General features: G+C 38.2%; 2 protein-coding genes across 3 annotated transcripts in view; both read left to right on the top strand.

Moving 5' to 3' along the window:
- The window catches only part of LOC119542938 (aldo-keto reductase family 1 member C1 homolog), a 390,984-nt gene that overhangs the window by 77,689 nt on the left and 291,763 nt on the right, over positions 1-21,532 (top strand). The gene's annotated exons all lie outside the window — the stretch shown is intronic.
- Positions 1-21,532, top strand: part of LOC119543236 (aldo-keto reductase family 1 member C1 homolog) — a 33,454-nt gene that overhangs the window by 6,996 nt on the left and 4,926 nt on the right. Inside the window, exons 2-7 of one of the 2 annotated variants that reach the window (XM_037847985.1) lie at positions 3,619-3,786; positions 5,111-5,227; positions 6,492-6,569; positions 10,374-10,496; positions 12,929-13,038; positions 13,931-14,096. In XM_037847985.1, the coding sequence (XP_037703913.1) occupies positions 3,619-3,786; positions 5,111-5,227; positions 6,492-6,569; positions 10,374-10,496; positions 12,929-13,038; positions 13,931-14,096 (762 nt within the window). Of the gene's footprint in view, positions 1-3,618; positions 3,787-5,110; positions 5,228-5,315; positions 5,358-6,491; positions 6,570-10,373; positions 10,497-12,928; positions 13,039-13,930; positions 14,097-21,532 lie in introns of those variants that run through there. The other variant, XM_037847986.1, reaches the window with a different exon arrangement.

Raw genomic sequence — 21,532 nt, 5'->3', positions numbered from 1 at the left:
GTTTTGCCAGTGTTTACCTCATGTACTTTGGTGTTCCTTGATTGGATGCATAAACATTTTTGATTGTTATTTCTTCTTGGTGAACTGTCCCTTTTATTAATACATAGAGACTTCTTTGTTTCTTATGACATCTTTTCATTTAAAGTCTATTTTGTCTGATATTAGTATAGGTACCCCTGTGTTCTTTTGGTTACAACTTGCACGGAATATCTTATTCCATCTTTTCTGGTTTGCTAGAGCTGCTGTTATGCAAAATAGCAGAAATGGATTGGCTTTTATAAAGGGGATTTATTTGGTTACAATGTACAGTTCTAAGGCCATAAAAGTGTTCAAACTAAGGCATCAACAAGAGGGTACCTTCACTGAAGAAAGGCCTATGCTGTCCAGAACAGCTCTGTCAGCTGGGAGGGCACGTGGATGGCATCTCCTGGTCTTTTGTGTCTGGGTTCTGGTTTCAAAATGGCTTTCTCCAAAATGTCTTTGGGCTCATGTCTTTTAGCTTCTCTGGAGAAAACTCTGGGCTGGCATCTCTTAGCTTAGCATCTCCAAATGTCCTTCTGTCCACATCTCCAAGCATCGCTAAGTGCCAGCAAGCATTTGGGTCTCTCTTAGCTCTCTTAAATATTCCAGTGAACTAATCAAGCCCCATCCTGAAGGGCTGGGGTCAAAACCTCCATGGAAATAATTCCATCAGAGGTTCCACCATAATCAACAGACTAATCAGTCTGCCCCCACAAGATTGCATTAAAGAATATGGCTTTTGGGGGGACATAATATATCCAAAGCAGCACACCATCCTTTCACTTTCAACCTATCTGTATCCTTGGGTCTAAGATGAGTCTCTTGTAAACAGCATACAGATGGATCATAGTTTTTAATCCATTCTGCCAATCTGTGTCTTTTAATTGGGAGTTGAATCTGTTAGCAATCAAAGTTATTACTGTAAAGGCAGTTCTTCATTCAATCATCTTATTCTTTGGCTTTTATTTGTCAGATCTATTTCTCTCTCTCTCTCTTTTTATCCTTTAAGTTACTCCTATCAATACTCTTTAATTCTGTGCCCTTTTCCAGACCTCTCTCTGTTTTTTGTTTTTTTTTTTTCAGCTGACATAACTCCCTTTAGTATTTCTTGCAGGACAGGTCTCTTCTTAACAAATTCTCTCAGCATTCGTTGGTCTGTGAAAATTTTAAACTCTCCATCACTTTTGAAGAACAGCTTTGCTAGATAAAGAATTCTTGGCTGGCAATTTTTCTCTTTCAGATTCTTAAATGTATCATACCACTGCCTTCTCACCTCCATGGTGCCTGTTGAGTAGTCAGCACTTAGTCTTATGTGGCTTCCCTTTTATGTGGTGGATTGCTTTTCTCTTGCTGCTTTCTAGACACTCTCCTTCTTTCAGCATTAGTCAGTCTGATTAGTATGCCTTGGAGTGGGTCTATTTGGATTATTCTATTTGGAGTTCATTGGGCTTCTTTGATATGCATATTTATGCTTTTTATAGGGGTTGGGAAGTTTTCCACAATTATGTCCTCAAATAATCTTCCTAGCCCTTTAGTCTTCTCTTCTCCTTCTGGGACATCAATGATTCTTACATTTGTGTGCTTTGCATTGTCAGTCATTTCCCTGAGATCCAATTCAAATTTTTTCATCCTTTTCACCATTTGTTCTTTTGTATTTTCTAATTCAGTTGTAGTGTCCTCTAGTTCACTTATTTTTTGTTCTGCCTCTTCAAATCAGCTGTTGTGTGTCTCTGGTATATTTTTTGATTAGATCTTCAGTGTCTTTCATTTCCATAAGATCTGCTATTTTTTTCTATTTATCTTTCAACTTCTTTTTTTGTGCTCTTCTTGTGTCTTCTTGATATCCTGTATGTCTTTAGCCAACCCATTGGAGTTATTTAGGAGATCTGTATGAGCATCTTTGATTAGTTGTTCCAAATTCTGTGTCTCCTCCAGCTTTTTAGTATGGTCATTTGGCTTGACTATATCTTCTGGCATCACCATGCACTTCGTGATTTTTGGTTGGTTTCTAGGCATTTGATTATCTTGATAAGATTATTTTAACTTTGATTGCCTTTGCTCACCTAAGATTTTGTAATTTCTTGTGTTTGCATTTAAGATCTCCTTTGGCACTTAGCTTGTCTGTAATTTCCATCTAAACCAGAGCCAGGACCTCACACAGGAGGTGCAAATCTATTTGGAAATCTGTTAAAGGCTGTGAAGAAAAGCAGTTTGCCAGAGTGCACTTTACTGGCTTCTCAGAACATGGCACACTTGGGCCAGCTCTTCACCACAAGCCTGCCTCTCCCCAGCTGCTGCAGCCCACTGGGTGGGGACCTGAACAAGTAACAATCTGGTCAATGCCACAAGTCTCCATGCATGCTGGAAGCTGCCAGCCCTGGGGGTGGGGGCAGTAGACACTGTGCGCCTCAGCAGAGAATCAGCTTGTGGGCATGATGGGCCTGGTAATTCCCAGGCTCCCATATGGAATGATCTCAGACTGTGGGACAGAGACATTCAACTTCTTCAGCCAGCAGCCAACCTGAGGGTGCCCTTAGGCAGGAATTTTTAACAGATGTTTTGAAAAAAGGGGCAGAACTTGTTTTCCTAGTCATATGATGGAAGATGAAGATGAAAAGACCATAGATAACAATGAGGCTTCATCCTTATAAACCATCATGTGTTGGATGATTAAGGAAAAGCACATGGGGAAGCAACAGAGGCAGTTAAAACTCAGTATCAAAATCCTGTTAATCTTTTTAATTGAAAGAGAGGTTTTCATAAATTTAACTACACAAGAAAGAAAAGGGTTGAATCATTTATCTTGTATCCTTTCTCAAATACACTTTAAAATCTTTGTCCAATTTTTGCTATCTGTAGAAGTCCTTGCTTACAAGTTTCACCACTGGCTTGTGTGTGTGAACTTGAATTTTAGGAAGTTTCCACCATTTCTCTCATGATAAAAGTGGTTGACTGTGCCTAAAGTGTTTGTGCAAACAATGGTGTTGATGCTGAATGTCCGCTTTCTTTAAGGGGGACTGGAAATTCATTAAGTGTGGGGAACTGTAAGCATATATGAGCAGCTGCTTCTAAAAAGCTTCATCATTGAATCTGTACAGAGTTTCCCTGGAGACAATATTTCCTCTGAGTTGTCAAAGATTGATACTAGATGAAAGAGCATGTTCAATGTGCCTTCACTGGTGGAGGAATCATGGAATTCTGTGCTTGTTTTCTGTGTACTTTGCCACATGCATCTTTTACCTTGGCTGATTTTGATTTCTATCCATTCACTGTAATGAATCATAGCTATGAAGAAACTATATTTTCAGTCCTCTGAGAACTTCTAGTGAATCACTGAAACTGAGGATGATGTTGGGGACTTCCAATGGCAATGAACAATCATTCCTGATTTCTGGACTGAAAGTGTTTCTGGGATGCAAAAATTTCCAAACTAAACCTGTGAAAGTCCCAGGCGAGCTGGGACAAGCTGTTCACTCTACATGGAGAATTAATTCAGGACATGAAGGAATGATTCATCCTGACAAAGGTCATTACCTGGGTCAAAACTACCTTCCAATTAAATGGGTTCTTCAACTTCTGCCCCTGTTGCTCTTCTAGGTTCCTAAGAGTGAAGCAGAGGAGGCCACGAAGTTAGCTATTAATGCTGGGTTTCGCCATATTGATGGTGCCTATGTGTACAAAAATGAAGAGGAGGTTGGACGGGCCATGCGGAGCAAGATTGCAGATGGCACTGTGAAGAGGGAAGACATATTCTACACTTCAAAGGTGTGCATGTGTGTAAATGTTGAGTGTATGTGTGTGTGTGTGTGCACACATTTGTGAAATATTATTACATGTAGAAATGGGATGATATGATTGGTGGAGTAGCTGTTTCCTGAATTGTAATCATTTGCAAAAAGTTTATTCACATATATGCTATGGATTTCCAATCATAGCTATGCCCACATTTTGTGACTCTAAAGTTTAATCCCTTTACTTTTCTGAGCTTCAGCACAAAGCAGTGAAATTTGGCATGGAGACAGAGAAATCTGTGATCACATGATGTTTTTCCCTATCATCTGTGTGACATGGTCAGATTTCTTAACATTAAGAATCTCAGTTTTCTCCTCTGTCAATAAGAGAGAGCAATGTAAGACAGCTATTTGAGTATTAGCAAAGATATTGCTAAATTTCTTGAATTGTGTTAGTATGTATTGCCATGTAAAGCCCATTTTACCCTTCAGTTATGTAAGCAAAAGGAATATTAAATATTCAGCCAACAGGGTTTTATGAATATGAAACTAGATAAATTACTGGAAAACTATTTGTAAAACAGGGTTTTATGAATATGGAACTAGATAAATTACTGGAAAACTACTTGTAAACTGCAGAATATTATTCAGAAGATGTACATCAGTATTAGTTGATAATAATATTACTTCTTGAGTCATAATCCTCCATAGTTCAATAGATATACTGACAACATATTAAAAAAAATAGATTTTCTTGAATAGGTCATAAGAAAAGGGAACCCAAGATAAAAGGAAACTTTTTCCCTGAGGTAACCAAGTTTCAAGTAGTACAAAATGTGTAAATATTTTTAAAGTAAACTAATCAAAGAGTTAACATTAAAGTCTTTGAAAAATGCATGTGGGAAACATTTTTGTCTGGTATCTTGATGGAACTGTCCCGGAATGGCTATTTTTCAGTTTTCTTCACACAGTATGTATGCAAGAATTCCCATGTCTTAATCTGATTTCACTTAGCAAGGTTGCCATCTCTTTTATGATTCTTTGATCATTTTCCTCTATTTCCTTTCAACAGTTTCTATATCATTCATACAGTGTAGAATGTAATTTTAAAGGATATTAATAAAGTAATGATACCGAATAAAACCTAAAGGTTAGCTCTATTCTCTGTGATTAGAGTGGAGGTCCATCAATGACCCAAGTTTAGCTTAAATTCAATAATAATGGCAAATGAATTTCAATTTTAAATTAGCTCAAGTAGTCACACTTCATCTCCCGTCATCTCTCATCTGTTTCCTGATCTCATACTCAAAGTTAGATAAAGTATTGTTGCAAAATGTCTTCTCTTTTGACCTCTGCAGCTTTGGCTCACTTTCCTCCGACCAGAGTTGGTCCGTCCAGCCTTGGAAAGATCACTGAAAAAACTCCAGCTGGACTATGTTGACCTCTACATTATGCATTTCCCAACAGCTCTGAAGGTTTGCAATGTGCATGATCAAAAGAATTTCACTTTCTCTAGCAGCATGACCTTCATCTCCCAAGGATGGTTGAATTGTGCTGTTTTAGGAGGATATGGGAATTATGAAACTGGGGAGGAATCCTAAATAACAATTGATGTGCCTCTTGTTTACTGAATAGTGTTTATACCCTTAATTCCATACCATGAGTACCCAAATGATTAGATTTCAGAAACCTCAAAGCTTCTGCCTAAAAATCTTGAAGAAATAACTTTGGCCAGGTCCAAGGCACAGACCTGTTTAATGCCCCTGAGACTCTTGAGGAACTTCAAAAACACTGTTTCATGCAGTTGTGGTGAGCAATGAACCTGCTTCACGCTGCTCCACAAGGTGTTTTCCTCATCTCCCACTAATTTAAAGCTGAAAGAGGCTTGTTTTTTGCTCACTCTAGGTGGGTCTAAAACCAGCAGCCTCCACAGGAGGCCCTCCATAGGGCATTGTAGCTTGTTCTTACCTGCTAAGGACTATGTTCTATGGGACACTTGATTGAAAGTAGCAGAATTGTCATCAAGCTAGCTTATATAAAAGTAAGAGTTTATTTGATTATGTAAATGGAAGGTCCAAGGCAATGCTAGATTTACAGATTTGAAGTTGTGCTCAGAAATGTTGCATTTTCTCCAACGCTTGTCTTTGCATTCCTCCAGGTCAGCTTTATTTGAGTCCCAGAATTTTCCAGTGGTGGCCAATATGCCCTTGGGGCAGGTCAAAGCTTTTGGGGATTAATGCTTGAGATCATTGCTGCCTCTTCCAGCATCCATATCCATCCTGAAAAGTATCTAGACAGACCCTGCTTGTTTTGTGTCTTTACCCCTTGGCCTTCATGTGTTCAGGGGATGAAGACATGTGATGGTCAGACTCAGACAAGGTTATACTATATTTTTGGTGGAAATGAAGGCAACATAAAGGACTGCCTTTTCAGATGAAGGAGAGATATTTTCAAAATGAAAGGGCAGACTAAAGTCACAGAAGTCCACTATGAGTTCCCATGAGGATCTTGGACAAATATATTTATTGTACATATAGTATGTTTAAGAGACTATGGGAAGCCTGTTTCTGAGACATTCTTTACCACCGTACACACAAAGCACTTTGAGGAAATTAGTATCTGGAAGTTTCACCAACCTCATGGAGCTATTAGTGTCTCAGGGCTGGATGTTCCTGACAATGCAACTTAGGGCAAAGGCATGAATCTGTGAGCTCACTATAGTTATTACTTCTGTTCCAGCCCGGGGAGGATATTTTTCCTAAAGATGAACATGGAAAATGCATATTTGACACAGTGGATCTCCGTGCCACCTGGGAGGTGAGTTCTTTCCTCAGAGGAGTGAGCTCAAGCATGAAAGTCAAGATATGGGGTGTTTTAATTTGCTAAAGCTGCTGAAATGCAATACACCAGAAATGAGTTGTCTTTGAAGAATGGGGATTTACTAGCTTAGAAGTTTACAGTTCTGAAGCCGTGATAATGTCCAAATAAAGGCATCATGAAGAAGATACCTGGACACCATTGTCAGATGCAAGGCAAGTGGGGGTGTCTGCTGGTCCTTCCCTTCTCTTCTGGCATTTGTTGCTTTCAGATTCTTGCTTCAATGGCTTTCTCCCTTAGCTTCTCTATCTTTCTCTCTGTTTCTTTCTCTGAATTTCATACCCATATACAGGACACAAGTAAGTGGGTAAGACCCACCCAGGGCATGCCCCAACTGAAATAACCTAATCCAAAGTTCATATGCACAATAGGTCTCCACCCGCAGGAATGGATGAGTTTTAAGAACATGATCTTCTGGTGTCCTTAAACCCTTCAAAGCAACACAGGGGCATATGGTTCACTGTTACACCAGTGATAACTATGATTGTCACCCTCAGCCAGTATTCTAAAATTTATAGTCATGAATCGGACAAGCAGACCCAAAGTTCTCTTGAAGCTCTAACGTCGTACTTATTCTTCAGTAGCAGTTTCCTGGTCACACAGTGAGTCTTTCCTTCAAAACGAAGCTGATACAACCCCATGTCTATTGGGTACAGGCATAAGCAGAAAAACCTTCTCTTGGGTGATGGAAGAAGGAAAGTTACTATCAGTTTTAGAAGGGCACAGGAAATTTGATTTACATTCGTGTTCAGATTATCACTTCATCAATCACGTATTCCTAGGACTAGTAAGTGTGTGGAACGCATAAAATTTCAGGAAAACTATAGGAATTTGAACGTAATGTGCAATCCCACCTACAGCCTAAACTTCCACTGGAAATGAGAGTGAGACATGTGGAATTTTTATGTTCCCTATCACACTTTGACACACTGAAATTAACTGTTTTGGAACAGTCTTTCTTTCTTTAGTAAATGTTATTCTTGGGAATCTCTATTACCATAAACTAGGTAGCAGTTTCACCTGTGGAACAGGATTTCATCAATAAGTTTAATCAGAAAATAAAGTCCGGTTAACTCAAAGACTGCCAATGTCCTACACTTCTTCTATTGTCTGTTCTTTCCTATTGACTTACCCACTGTTCTGGCTGGCAGCTTGGTGCCCACCTAATCTATGGAATTATTTCTGCCAAAGTGGTATATGTTTACCATTTCTCAACCTACTTCTTTCTGTGACCCAACTGAGGGCACTCTGAAAAATGTGCTATATTCAGTCCAGCAAACGTAGACTTGGAATTATGACATTCATTTATTAATCTATTATTTAAAAATATTTACTGGGTAGCTATTATGTATGGGGCATAGGGACAAAATGTCCCTGTCCTTATTGATCTTACATTCAAGTCAGAGGACACAGCTAATAAATAAGTAAAAGGGTAAACACAAGTTTGTCAGAAAGTGATAATTATGTGGAAAACAATAAAGCAAGGTAAGGAGGATGGGGAGTGTCATGGGGAAGGCAACAGGGGGATTTGCACTTTTATCAGCATCAAAGTGAGATCCTCATATAGAGGGAGACATTTGAGCAGAGATGTGCAATGAGGGGTGGGTAAAGGGGACAGCTATGGGACTCCTATCCAGGGAGACAGAACAGCAAGTACAAAGGTGTTAGGTGGTTGAGTGCTTTGTGATCAAAGAACATCAAGATCCATCCTAGGACTGGAAGAGGAAGGAGAGGGATGAAGCCAGAGGGCTAAAAGCAGGTGAGATCATGGAGGGCCTGTTAGGAAGGACTTTCACTTTTACTCAGAATGATATTGGAACCTTTAGAGTGTTTTGATCTGGTTTACTCTTTAATAAGTACACAGTATACTTGCACTAACATAGTATCCACCTGTGATGTTAGGCTATTTACATTTACATAAATTATTAATCATTAATATGAAAAAAATCAGTACTTCAATCACACATCTCAGTCAGGAAATAGCACCTTTGTATAGTGGTTACCATATTGGACAGGAAGGACATGGAATATTTCCAGCATCAGAGAAAGTTCTATTGAGGAACACTGTGCCCACGGCAGTGGACTGTAGGCTAGAAGCAGGAAGACAAGCTAGGAGGCACTTGAAATTGTCAGGAGGAGTAATGATGGTGTTAAAGCATACAGGCAGTGAAAGTGGTGAAACCCAACTGGCTTGTGGGCCAAATCTAAAGGCAGAGATGACAGGGATTTCTGCTGGAATGGATGAGGGATGTGAGAAAATGAGAAGGACTGATGAACTCCAAGTTCCTTGATCTGAGAAAATGTGGGACAGAGCTGTTCTTCACTGAGGAAAGGACTGCAGGAGAAACAGGTTAGGAGAGAAGATCAGGAGCTCTGTTTTCGACTTCTTCAGTGTGAGACTGCTATTCAGACATACTGTGCTGTTTCAGAGCTGTTGTCAACCCCAGAAAGCCATGTTCTTTTATCCCAGTCTTGTGGGGTGGGAACTTTGATTAGATTATTTCCATGGAGATGTGACCCTGCCCATTCAGCATGGGTCTTAATTAGATCACTGGAGTCCTTAAGAGAGCTGAGAGACGCTTGCTTGGAGATGCTGTGAGATGCAGACAGGACATTTGGGGAAGCTAAGCTAAGAGATGAAGCCCAGAGTGTGCCCTGGAGAAGCTAAGAGAGGAACCCCCCCCCCCAGATGTTTAGAGAGAAGTGTCCCAGAAGAATCAAGCAGAGAGCTGAAAGAAGCTAAGAGAGACAAAAGCCCAGAGACATTTTGGAGAAAGCCATTTTGAAACCAGAATCTGGGAGCAAAGGACCAGCAGACACCAACCACATGCTTTCCCAGCTGACAGTGGTGTTCTGGACATCATTGGCCATTCTTCAGTGAAGGTATCCTCTTGTTGATCCCTTAGCTTGGATACTTTCATGGCTTTAGAACTGTAAATTTGTAATCCAATAAACCCCATTTATAAAAGCCTATCCGTTTCTGGTATTTTGTATTCCGACAGCTTTAGCAAACTAGAACACAGGCCAAGAGACATGATGAGTGGCAGGTGAACATAGGAGACTATAAATATCAAGGCCTTGCATAGGTCTAGGATGGAGATAGCAACTTGTGAATTTTGAGGCAGTAGATGGTATTTAAACCACAAAACTGGGTGAGATCACTTGGGAGTGAGAGAACATAGGGAAGTGACATGTTCTGAAGCCTGGACCTAGAAGCTTCCAATATTGGAATTGAGAAAGATTAAACTCTAGCACCCAATGGATTCAGGGGATTAGGAGGACCACCAAAATAGTTCAGTGCCTGGAAGCAAGTGATGAAAGTGTTTTAGGGAAAAAATTTTCAGCTATATCAAATGGTGCTGCTAGGTCAAATGAGTAGGCACCATTGAATTCGGCAATTCATGATGTTGTCAGAGGCTCTGTGGGGAAATGTGTCCAGGAGAGCTTTATGGGAATGTTAAAGACAGAAAGGGAGGGGAATATTGGTTGTAGTGAGTGTACACAGCTCTTTCTTTCAGTGTACAATAGTCTCTCCTGTTTGCCATAGAAAGAAAGACTCATTTCTTTCTATTTAATTCATGTCCCTCCCCTTTGAGTTTCTACTTTTTCTTCTTTAAGACCCTCAAAGTCAGTCAGCTTCAGGATCATTTATGACACTTGTTCTTATTCACAGTGCTGTCTTTCATCATTTCCTGACCTGTAGCCAATTTACCAGAATCCTTCTCCACAACCCCTTCCTCCCAGGCCCTGGAGAAGTGTAAGGATGCAGGATTGACCAAGTCAATCGGAGTATCCAACTTTAACCACAAGCAGCTGGAGAGGATCCTGAACAAGCCAGGGCTCAAGTACAAGCCCGTCTGCAACCAGGTGAGCAGCCCCTCAGCCCTCTGGGGCCTTTCCCTTTTCTGTTCTTTACCCCCTTCTTCTTGCGCTTCTGCCAGGTGACTATGCACCTCCCCAACTACTCACCTTACCTCTGTGACCAGAATACTCAAGAGAGCACAGCACCTGTAGAAGGGCAGAGATGGGACTGTTAACTGTGTCTCTGCTTGGTAAAGTCCTAGGGAAAATGCTGGGGAGACCTACTTCAGCACTAGATCATATGAAAGAATTTAGAGGAAGAGAAGGAGATCAAGGAGGGCTGGAAGAGTTAACAACACCTTTAGGAGGAAGATGGACATTTTCTGGATCCATAAGTCATGACCAGAGATTGAGTGGGTGAGAGTGGAATGAATGGCATATAATAAAGAATCCAGTAAGTGTGGAAGAATGATTACAAAGAAGGAAGAGTTAAAATAAGATCAGATATGTGTTAAGGTATTATGTTGGGAGTTGAAGACTTAGTCCTTCATCCTGGTTCTTGACAGAAGAAGCATAGATATGGCAGAAATTAACCTGAGATGATTAACTAATCTTGGTTTGAGGGATTCCATAATCAGTTTAAGGTGGTGATAGATGTGGAGGAAATCAACTCTAAGGAATTTGGGGGTGGGAGGAGCTAGGAGTCTGGTTCTCCTCCCTGCTTTCTACAATTAAATTAACAGTTTAAAATAAGTATCTGTTCTGAGACTGGTTCTGTATTCTAACTTAACTTTTAACAACTTGGAACCTAGAAGTGGTAGAGGGTACTACAGTGGACAATATAATTACGAAACTCAAGAATATCTTTTTGATATGTAATGATATAGAACCATGGGTTCAAATAGAAACAGTTAAAATTTTAAAATTTATTTTGGGTCTAGCATTAATGTTATCCTTAATGTTTTCAGATTTTTCTAACAAAGCAAAATATAAAACATGATACAGCTAACAGGCTAACATGCATATTTTCTCCTTGTGTCATGTTTACTGAGCCTTTTCAAATTATGTTTTAGGCTTGACACTTCACCCCTACATACTTAATGTTGCATCTCATTAGAATGAAGATATTGTCCCACACACTCACAGTTTTATTACCAAATCTAAGTAAATTCACAATGATTCCTTAATATCAAGTACTATCCTGTTTATACTCATATTTTCCCATTTTTTTCTGATAAATCCTTCCATATTTCTTCTGTTTTAACCTGGATCCATTGTAGCTCACTTATTATTTTTTTACATTTCTTTAAGCACTTTTAATCTAAAACTCACTCAACCCTTTCTTGTCCCATGATATCTCAACAGGTTTTTGTCTAAAATTCTGTATTTAACAGATTGTTGCCTTCCATTGCTAGTTAACTTGTTCCTCTATTCCAACTTCCTATAAAGTAGAAGTTACACCTGAAGACTTCATTAGATTCAGGTTAAACACTTTTGCCACAGAAATTTCATCAGGGTGCTGAGTCTTTCAAACTGCACACCATTGGGGAGCACGTAATAACAGGTTGTCCCGCTGTTAGACAGGCTGGATTCCATTTCTTGGTTAAACTAACCAGGAGTCAGACCTGCTCTATAAAATATGCTTTCCCAAGTTGCCAAGAAATATGATGGTTGGTAATTTGGCATTGGTGAAAACTCATGCTTCCCTACTTTTCCCCTAACGATTCATATCCAACTATGATTTTTGCCTGAAATTACTATTTAATTGTGGTTTGTGTCTCCTAGTTTTCTACTTCTATCACTCTTTTACATTTCTTAACTGACATTTTTCTGTATAAAAAATTCTTAAATATACTCAGGATAAACTACAACTGTAATTATTAGACAAGATAAATGCTTATTTCTTTTCCTTTAATTATTAATATACTGAGGATTACTGTGTTATGAATATTCAGTATTGATGATTATGTTTTATTCTCTCTACCTCTTTTTTTTCTCTCTCTCATCACTACGGATTCATGGATTTCTGTTGATTAAATGTGATAGGGAACATAGTAGTCCATATTCCATTTGATGATCATGTCCACCCAAACGCGGCTGGTGGGGTCCTCCCAAAATGGTTTGCTTCTCTTTTCCACATTCCCTCACATGTCTCAGACTGATGTCTTCCTTTCTGCCACAATTTGATATCCATAGATCAAATGGTACCTTCCCTATGTCATACCCAGAATTAGCCATTTCTCCTGGTAGAAGGTGAAAGTGGATAGAACGAAGACCTGGGCAATGGAGGTGCCTCCCTGGGACATCGTGATTTTGTCCTCTCCAGTGGGCAGAGACAGAAAATTTATCTTAGTTCAAGTCATTATTTCATGTTGCTATTTTCAGTTCATGTTCAACTCTACAGGGTTTTTACTCCACTTCTTTGACTTTTATCCTTTCTCTTTATTTTAAGGTGATTTTTGCTGTAATCTAACACATGTCTGTCTTGCATTCCACAGGTAGAATGCCACCCTTATCTCAACCAGAGAAAGCTGTTGGATTTCTGCAAGTCAAAAGATATTGTGCTTGTGGCCTACAGTGCTCTGGGGTCCCAACGAGAAAAAAAGTGGTAATGAGGACAATGGGGAGTTTACCTAAAATCTCATTAGAGAGGAACCATTTTAAATCACACCAAAGTCTGTTTCCCAGAGATAACTCTGAGCTGTCTGTTTAAATGGTGGGTAGGGACTGCAGAAATACTCCTCCTTTAAATCCCATAATTTAGCCCACTGTTTTTGTATTCTATGTACCTGTTTATAGTTTAGTTAATAATACATAGCTGCCTTAAATTCTAAACATAATCCAAAAGGTGAGATCAAAGGCATAATCTCAAGTCATAATGTGAAAGTGCAAGTAACATCTTCTCTAAACATCGATTACTTTAATTGCAACTTCAGGATCATGTTATGTAACTCACAGGTGCATGAGGATAGAGTGAAATTACCCTCTGAATATATTTTATAATCTATTGAAATATTACACAGTTTACTTAATGTTGCAAATGAATGGCTCTCATTTGGTGTCTGCAAGATTTTCAACAATATGTCAGGAAAATTATAATAAAAATTATCCAAATCTTCCCTTTCTTTCTCCCTACACAGTTTCTTATCCTTCTTCTAGAGTTCTACCAGGAGAAAAGTAAAAGTCATTGTATAGTAGAGAAGAAAAATTCAAGAGTCTGGCACCATTGTTCACAAAGTGAAGCACAATGAAAAATGACCTGGAGGGATTGTTAAGATACAGATGGTTAGAACCCATGTGCGTGGCTCTGATTTGAGTGATCTGGAGTGAAGTCCTGGAGTTTACATTTCTAATAAGTCCCCAGGTGGTATATACTGTTCCTGGGTAGTGCCACATTTTGAACCACTTATCTAAGATAGATCCCCTTAGCCAGGTCGGAGCCTCCTGGTAAATTGAACACTGAGCCACAGTATTCATTCACCTTTCTGCCTTCCTTCCAGGGTGGACCAGAACTCACCTGTTCTCTTGGATAATCCAGTTCTTTGTGACATCGCCAAAAAGCACAAGCGCACCCCAGGCCTGATTGCCCTTCGCTACCAGATCCAGCGTGGGGTCGTGGTTCTGGCCAAGAGCTTCAATGAGAGGCGGATCAGAGAGAACATGCAGGTGAGGAGCAGGGCTGTGGGCCCAGGAGGCCTCAATATTATCCCACGTGTTATGCTTTGTAAGCATCTCAATACATCTCTGGGCCACGTTGATTTCCCCCGTGTTTCCTATGTGCATGTATTGCCTGTGCATTCCCAATAGCTTTCTCAGTCTTCCACCTTATCAAGGGAATATTAGCTGGGTGAATAGAGAATTGGGCAGTAATCATAAATTTGTTTACTGTGTAATTTGAATCTGTGTAATTCAATCTGCTACCTTGCTGAAGTGGCATCTCATTTTCTTCATTTCTGAAATAAGGGAGCTGGATTAAGTGATCTTCAGCCCCCAGGTCTCTAGGATACTTTTTCCAGGACCTAGCTGACAGCTCTCAGGCAGAGGTGACAACCCAACCAAAGAGAATGGATAATCCCCAATTTACTGCTGGTCCTGAGAACAGTCTCCTCCGCCCTGAGTTTCTACACGGAGAGGTCCCATCAAGGCTAAATATTCTCATTTCTGATGAGAAGAGATGATGACTTGGCTTTTAAAATTATTTTAAAAATTTATACAGTATTAAAAAAAGGTATAGACTGAAAAGTAACTCTCTTCTGCTCCATTCTTCAGTCACCCTGTTAACAGGTTTCTCTCCATATCAGTATCTGTTGGTGTTTTCCTATATCACTTCCCAGAGACCTGACTGTGTATATGCCCTTTAAAAATGCAACATGGTATACACGTTTCTTTTTAATTTTGATTTCAGATACACAAATTTTCATTTTGATTTGAAAAGATATAAACTTTCGATTTTTAAGTATGTGCTGTCTCTGAGCAAAGTTGAGTGAGCCAACTTGCTTGTCACGAGCTTTCAAAAATATGAAATATATCACAATCACAAAATTGTATGAGACACACATTTATACCTAAAATAGTAACAATGAACTTAGAATCCTAGGATCATTCAGTTTGTAAAATAGCACATTGTCCATCTATGATCCTTACTGATCATATTTCCTTCCCTCAGAGGCATTCATTTCCTAATTTTTTAAAATAATTTCTTGTTCCCTTGATTATTTTTCTATTATACTACCTTAGAATTCAGCACTTAAGTTATCTTTCATTTTGACTCTTCTGAACTTCGTTTAAGTGGAATTACACTGTATTCTTCTATATCTTGGTTCATTTAGTTAACATTAAATGTGTTGATGGCTGAGTCCGTACTTGGTTCAATTTTACATCTGCATAGTGTTGCATTTTATGAATATACCATAAGTTATTTGTCAAAATACATCGGATCCTTTGTGATTGTTCATTTGTGGGTGTTTTTCTTTTCTCTTCTTTTTTTTTTTTTTTTTTTGTCATTTTGCCTAATGCTTCTAGGTACATTTTTACATTTATCTCCTGGTAAACTTATACAAGTGTGTCCTTTGGATATATTCTTAATTCTATAAGTGGAATGGCTGGAAAAGACAATTTGAGCAGGTTCACATTTATTTGATTACATGAAACCCAGTGCAAAGTGAGGTTTCCTATATAGATTCTTAAAGGCCATATGTGAAAAAACTCCTTGCTCCACATTCCTGTCAATACTCAATATTGTTAACTTTTCAATTTTTGGCCAATCTCTGGGATAGGTGGAAACCCTCATTGTGGATTTTTTAATTACATGAATACTGACAGAGTTTTTTTTGCCTGTTTTCATTAGGTTGTGTATCTTTTATTTTCTTCTAGGAGATTATTTTGGCACCATTAGGTATAGGTTAATAAGAGACCACCTCAAAACTTAGATGAAAGAACATTCATTTAACTCATAACTTTGGATTGATGGTTTCTGCTGTGCTCAGCTAAACAGATCTGGTTGGGATCTTCTTAATTGCTGTTAAGTGAAGGGCAGCCAGGACGCTTTACTTCTTGAGTTCGTGCTATTTTCAGGTGTTACTTCACTGTCCTCCACACAGTTAGTCATCCTCTAGCCAGCTAGCCCAGATTTTATATCATGACAGTGGCAATTATCCAAGGGACTAATTGCCTTCAAAGGCCTCTCGGGTCTAGGCTGAAAATTGGCACACCTTTGCTTCTCCAAATTATATTGGCCAAGCAAGCTGTAAGGACAGGTCACATCCGGGAGGAGGAGAAAAGGACACCACTTCCTGATGGGGGGGGACAGAAAAGTCACACTGGAAAAGGTGCAGATACAGGGAGAGGAAGGGTTGGGGGCAAATTTTTAATGAATCTACAACATTCATATTTCAGGACATTAATTCTTTGTCACACACACCTATATCTGTTGAAATATCTTCTCCCAGTTCGTGCTTAGTTTTCATTTTCTTGATGGTTTATTTTCATGAACCAAAGTTCTCACTCTATTATAGTCAAATTCATCAGATATTTTTAGGTGTAGTTTATGATGGTTGTGTCCTCTGCTACCTTGAGCACCAGACAATCTTCTTCTATATTATTTGTAAAAGTTCTATATTCTTTCTTTTCTAATTCATAGCTTAAATTCACCTGGAATTGATTTTTTACTACTATGTGAAATTAGAATTCAAATACATATCCAAGTATATGTGTGCATTTGTATATATACATGTATTATAAGTATATATGTGTGTGTTTATATACATAAGTGTTTGTGTGCGTGCACGTGTATAAAACTGAAAATGGATAACCAGATGTTTGAGCGCCAATCATAGAAAATTTTCCTGGTTTCCCACGAATATATATGGTCATCTCTATTATATATCAAGTATCCATACTCTGCTTTTGATCTCTTTCTTCTCTAAATTGTTCTATTTCCAGCTGTATGACTTTTGATGGAAAGTAAGTCTTACAGTCCAAAACGGTAATAATTTTTTCCTATCTCCTTGTTTCTCTCTAAGATTGTCTTGATTATTTTTTACTGTTTTTTCCTTTATATGTAATTTAGAATGAGCTCATAAAGTTCCAAAAAAGTATGTTCATACATGAGATGAATTGAAAGGGTATATCAAAACGGAGAAAAGGGATTCTATATAATACTGAAAATTCCAAATCATCATTATGTGAGTGTCTACTTATTAAGTGCTCATTAATGTATTTTAATTAATACCAAATATATCTCCCTAAATATACTAGTGTATCTTTTTGCTACATTTATTCATAGATCAGTAACAATTTTGCTAATCCTTTGGTAACCTTTTCCTAAATTTACATTTTGAAAATTTACAAATGTTCAGAAACGTTAAGTGAATAATGCAATAAACCCCTATTACCTACAAATATCTATTATTAACACAGTAACACTGCTGCATGCTCCCCTACACCTAACTACTATCTATCGCTATCTCCAGGCATTGCTATGGATTCATGCCCCATTTGTTCTCTCTATCCTTTCAAGTAAATCTGATTAGAAATATCTTGAAACTTTACACTCTAGCCTCTGTGTCTCTCAAACACTTTTATTTCCCATCTGTTGGTTTCTATGAATGGCATACTGGATAACTTCTTCAGCTCTACCTTCCAGTTAAATAATCCTCATTTCAGCTGTGTCCAACATATTATTAAAGCTGTTTTCTACATTTCTAATATTGAATTTTAAATCTAGAAATTCTGTATTATTCTTTAAATAATCTCTTAATCATTCCATCGAGTTTTTTTTCAAGTACGGATAACATAATTATTTTACTATTTTATTGTTTGTCAATTCCAATATTCTTAATCCTTGTGGGTTTGTTTCTTCTCCCAGTTATTCCTGGGTGTCCTCATTTGTGATGACTTGTTCCTGTAAGTGTTGGAATGTTATCACTGTGAAATCCTCATTTTCCAATCATTTTATTCGTGGAAGACTTCTGAGGCCTGTGATTAAGGTGGATTCTCCAGAGATGAGGGCACTCGCACTCCAGAGAAACACTTGTTAATTTGAAACTTTAGGCATCTTTGAACCTCTGAGCAGATTGCATTCAGGATGCAAATGGGCAAAAGGGATGACTTGTGAATCCAAACTGTAAATGTAATTTCACCCCCATCTCAGCTCAATAATGATATTTGAAACATCAATTTTTATTTTAGTCCTATGGGGGAGTTCATGCTTATCTGGATTATGCAGCATTTTAAGGTCAAAAATGTATGGGAGAGGATTTTCTATTAAATTTTCAACTTGGGGAACACTACCAACTTTGTCTCTTTTGATTTGTACCTTATTTGTTAGTCACTGGAAACAAAACAAAATAAACATAGTGATGCTCAGTCATGGGCTTTGGCAAATGTTTTCAAGCTAAGGAGACCATAAGTCTTGGTTTGCCAAGGCTGTATTATATATGCCTGCTCCAGGAACAACAGTGTCTTATCCATAATAGAACTCCCTCTCACATAAATGTTAGTGAATTTTAGTACTATGAAAAATTAATGAATAATTTCTTACAAATGACATTTTCATTCTATCAAATATTTCTAGAAGAGAGAAAGTTTTCACTTTCAATTAATTGCCCCTTTATATATATTCTCTGGTAGCATTTTAGAATTTTCTTCTGATATCCCTTCTACATTTTCTCCTAATCTGATACCTTGGGGAAATATCCTCTTGTTGCCATTACAAATGGGTTCTTTTTCTTCTAATGTATTTTCTAACAAGTTTTGTGTACTATTGGGATGCTGACTGATTTTTTAAATTAATATTTACCAGACACAGTGTAAATTCCTTTTTTACATTTTAATGTCATTTCATTAAGAAATATTCAGACACCATACATATCCAAAGTATACAATCAATGGCTCACAGTATTATCATAGAATTGTGCATTCATCATCACAATTAATGTCAGAACATTTTCATTACTCTAAAATAAAGAAAAAATAAAAATGAGTAAGAACATACAACTCATCCCATACCTCCCCCATCCCCTTATTATTTATATATATTTTGTCTTTATTTTATTACTCATCTGCCCACAACTGGATAAACGGCGTATCAATCACAAGGTTTTCACAGTCACATGGCCATATGATAAATACTATACATAGTTATACAATCATCATGAAGAATCAAGTCTACTGGATTTCATTTCGACAGATTCAGGTATTACCTTCAAGATATTCTAATACAGTAGAAACTTAAAAGAAAGACATATATAGTATAATAACCTCCAGAATGACCTCTCAACTATATTTGAAATCCCTCAGCCACTGTAACTTTATTTTGTTTCATTTCTTTTCAACCCTTTTGGTCAAGAAGGCATTCTCAATCCCACAATGTCAGGGCAATGCTCATCCCTGGGTGTATGTTCCATGTTGCCAGGGAGAATTACACCCCTGGGAGTCATGTCCCACGTGCAGCAGAGGGTAGTGAGTTTATTTGCAGAGTTGACTGAGAGAGAGAGGCCACAGTGAACAGCAAAAAAGGTTCTCTGGGGGTGACCCTTAGGCATAATTATAAATAGGCTTAGCTTCTCCTTTGCAGGAATTAGTTTCCTAATGGCAAGCCCCAAGACCAAGGGCTTGACTTATTAAATTGGGAGTCCCTAATGCTTGAGAGAATATCAGGAATTCCCCAGGTGGGGAAATTTAATATAGCTACATTTTTCCCCAGTCCCTCAAGGGGACTCTGCAAATAATTTTTTTTTAATTTTCTGCCCAAAATACTCTGGGATGTATCAGGGTATTACATTAACCTGTACAGAATGACAAGATCTTATTCCTTATTCTAGGATCCATATGATTATGTTGTCTAAATCATCAGACAATACAGGTTAAATTAGATAGTGTGCTAGAGAGAATATAAATTTTATACCAATAAACTATCTTAAATAACAGAATTCAGGAATAGATGTGACTGCTGTAATAGTTTACAATCTAGGAACCTTTACAATAACCCTCATTGTACACTCCACACTCTTGCATCATCGATTCCCCAATCTCTGCCCACATTCTTTCCCCTGATAACATAAGCTCTCAAATTCAATCCTCACCATTTGCTCATTATGGTTAGTTTATATTAGTGAGGACTTTTAATATTTGTCCTTTCACTTTTGCATTATTTCACTCAACATAATGTCCTCAAGATTCATTCACCTGGTTGCATGCCTCACAACTTCATTCCTTCTTGCAGCCGCGCAATATTCCATTGTATGTATACACCACATTTTGCCCTTCCATTCACCAGCTGATGTACCCTTAGGCCATCTCCCTTCATTGCAAATTGCAAATACTGCTGCCTTAAGCACCAGCGTGTAAATGTCTATTCATGTCCCTGCTTTCACTTCTTTCAAGTATGTACCAAATAACGGGGTTGCAGGATCCTACGGCATCCCTATACTTAGCCTCTGGTGGAACCACCACATTGCCCTCCAGAGGGCTGCTCCATTCTACTTCCCTATCAACAGTGAATAGATACATCTCTCCCTCCACATCTTCTCCAGCACGTGTTGTCTTTCTGTTTATCTTTTAAACCATTTTATTCACATGCCATCAATCCATCCTAAGTGAACAATCAATAGCTCCCAGTATAATCATACAGTTATGTATTCACTACCACAATTCATATGAGAATATTTCCATTTCTTCTTCAAAGAAAGAAGAAGAAAAGTAAAGAATTAAGAGTAAAAATAAACGAGAAACAACAACAGTAAGAATCCCATACCCTTCCCTTACATTCCCCTCTATTGAATATTCACTCTAGGATTTGCTAAGTTATACAGTCCCAGTTTTATCCTGTATCTCTCCTTCTGGTGTCATACTTGCCCCTAGCCTTCCTCTTTTAACCATACTCACACTCAGCTTTGTTCATTATGCTTACAGTATTGTGCTACCATCACATAGTATTGTTCTATCCATTTCTGGATCTTTACTATCAATCTTGTTGAACATTCTGTACTCCTTTAGCATCAAATGCCCAATTTCCACCCTCTTTCTACCCCCTGATAACCTGGGTTCTTAATTTGAACTTTCAGAGTTTGCTCATTATAGTTACTTCAGATTAGTGAGACCATATAGTATTTGCCCTTTGGTTTCTGGCTAATTTTGCTCAACATAATGTCCTCAAGGTTCATCCATGTTGTTATATGCATCATGACTTTATTCTGTCTTATAGTTGTGTTATATTCCATCATATGCATATACCAGTTTGCTTATCCACTCATCCGTTGATGGACATTTGAGCTATTTCCATTTCTAGCCAGTCATGAATAATATCACTATAAATATCAGTGTACAAATGTCCATTCGTTTCCTAGCCTTCATTTCCTCTGAGTATATACCTAGTAATGGGATTGCTGGATCATATGGTAATTCTATACTTAGGTCCCTGAAAACTGCCAAACTGACTTCCAGAGCAGCTGTGCAATTCTACCTTCCCACCAACAGTAAATAAGTGTACCTGTTTTTCCACATCCTCTCTAACACTTAGAAGTTTCCTTTGTTTTTGATAATGCCCATTCTATTAAATGTGAGAAGATATCTCACTGTGGTTTTGATTTGCGTTTCCCTAA

This window comes from Choloepus didactylus, chromosome 8 (assembly GCF_015220235.1).
Source record: "Choloepus didactylus isolate mChoDid1 chromosome 8, mChoDid1.pri, whole genome shotgun sequence".
Taxonomy (NCBI): Eukaryota; Metazoa; Chordata; class Mammalia; order Pilosa; family Megalonychidae; genus Choloepus; species Choloepus didactylus.
This window is presented reverse-complemented; position numbering and strand designations above follow the sequence as displayed.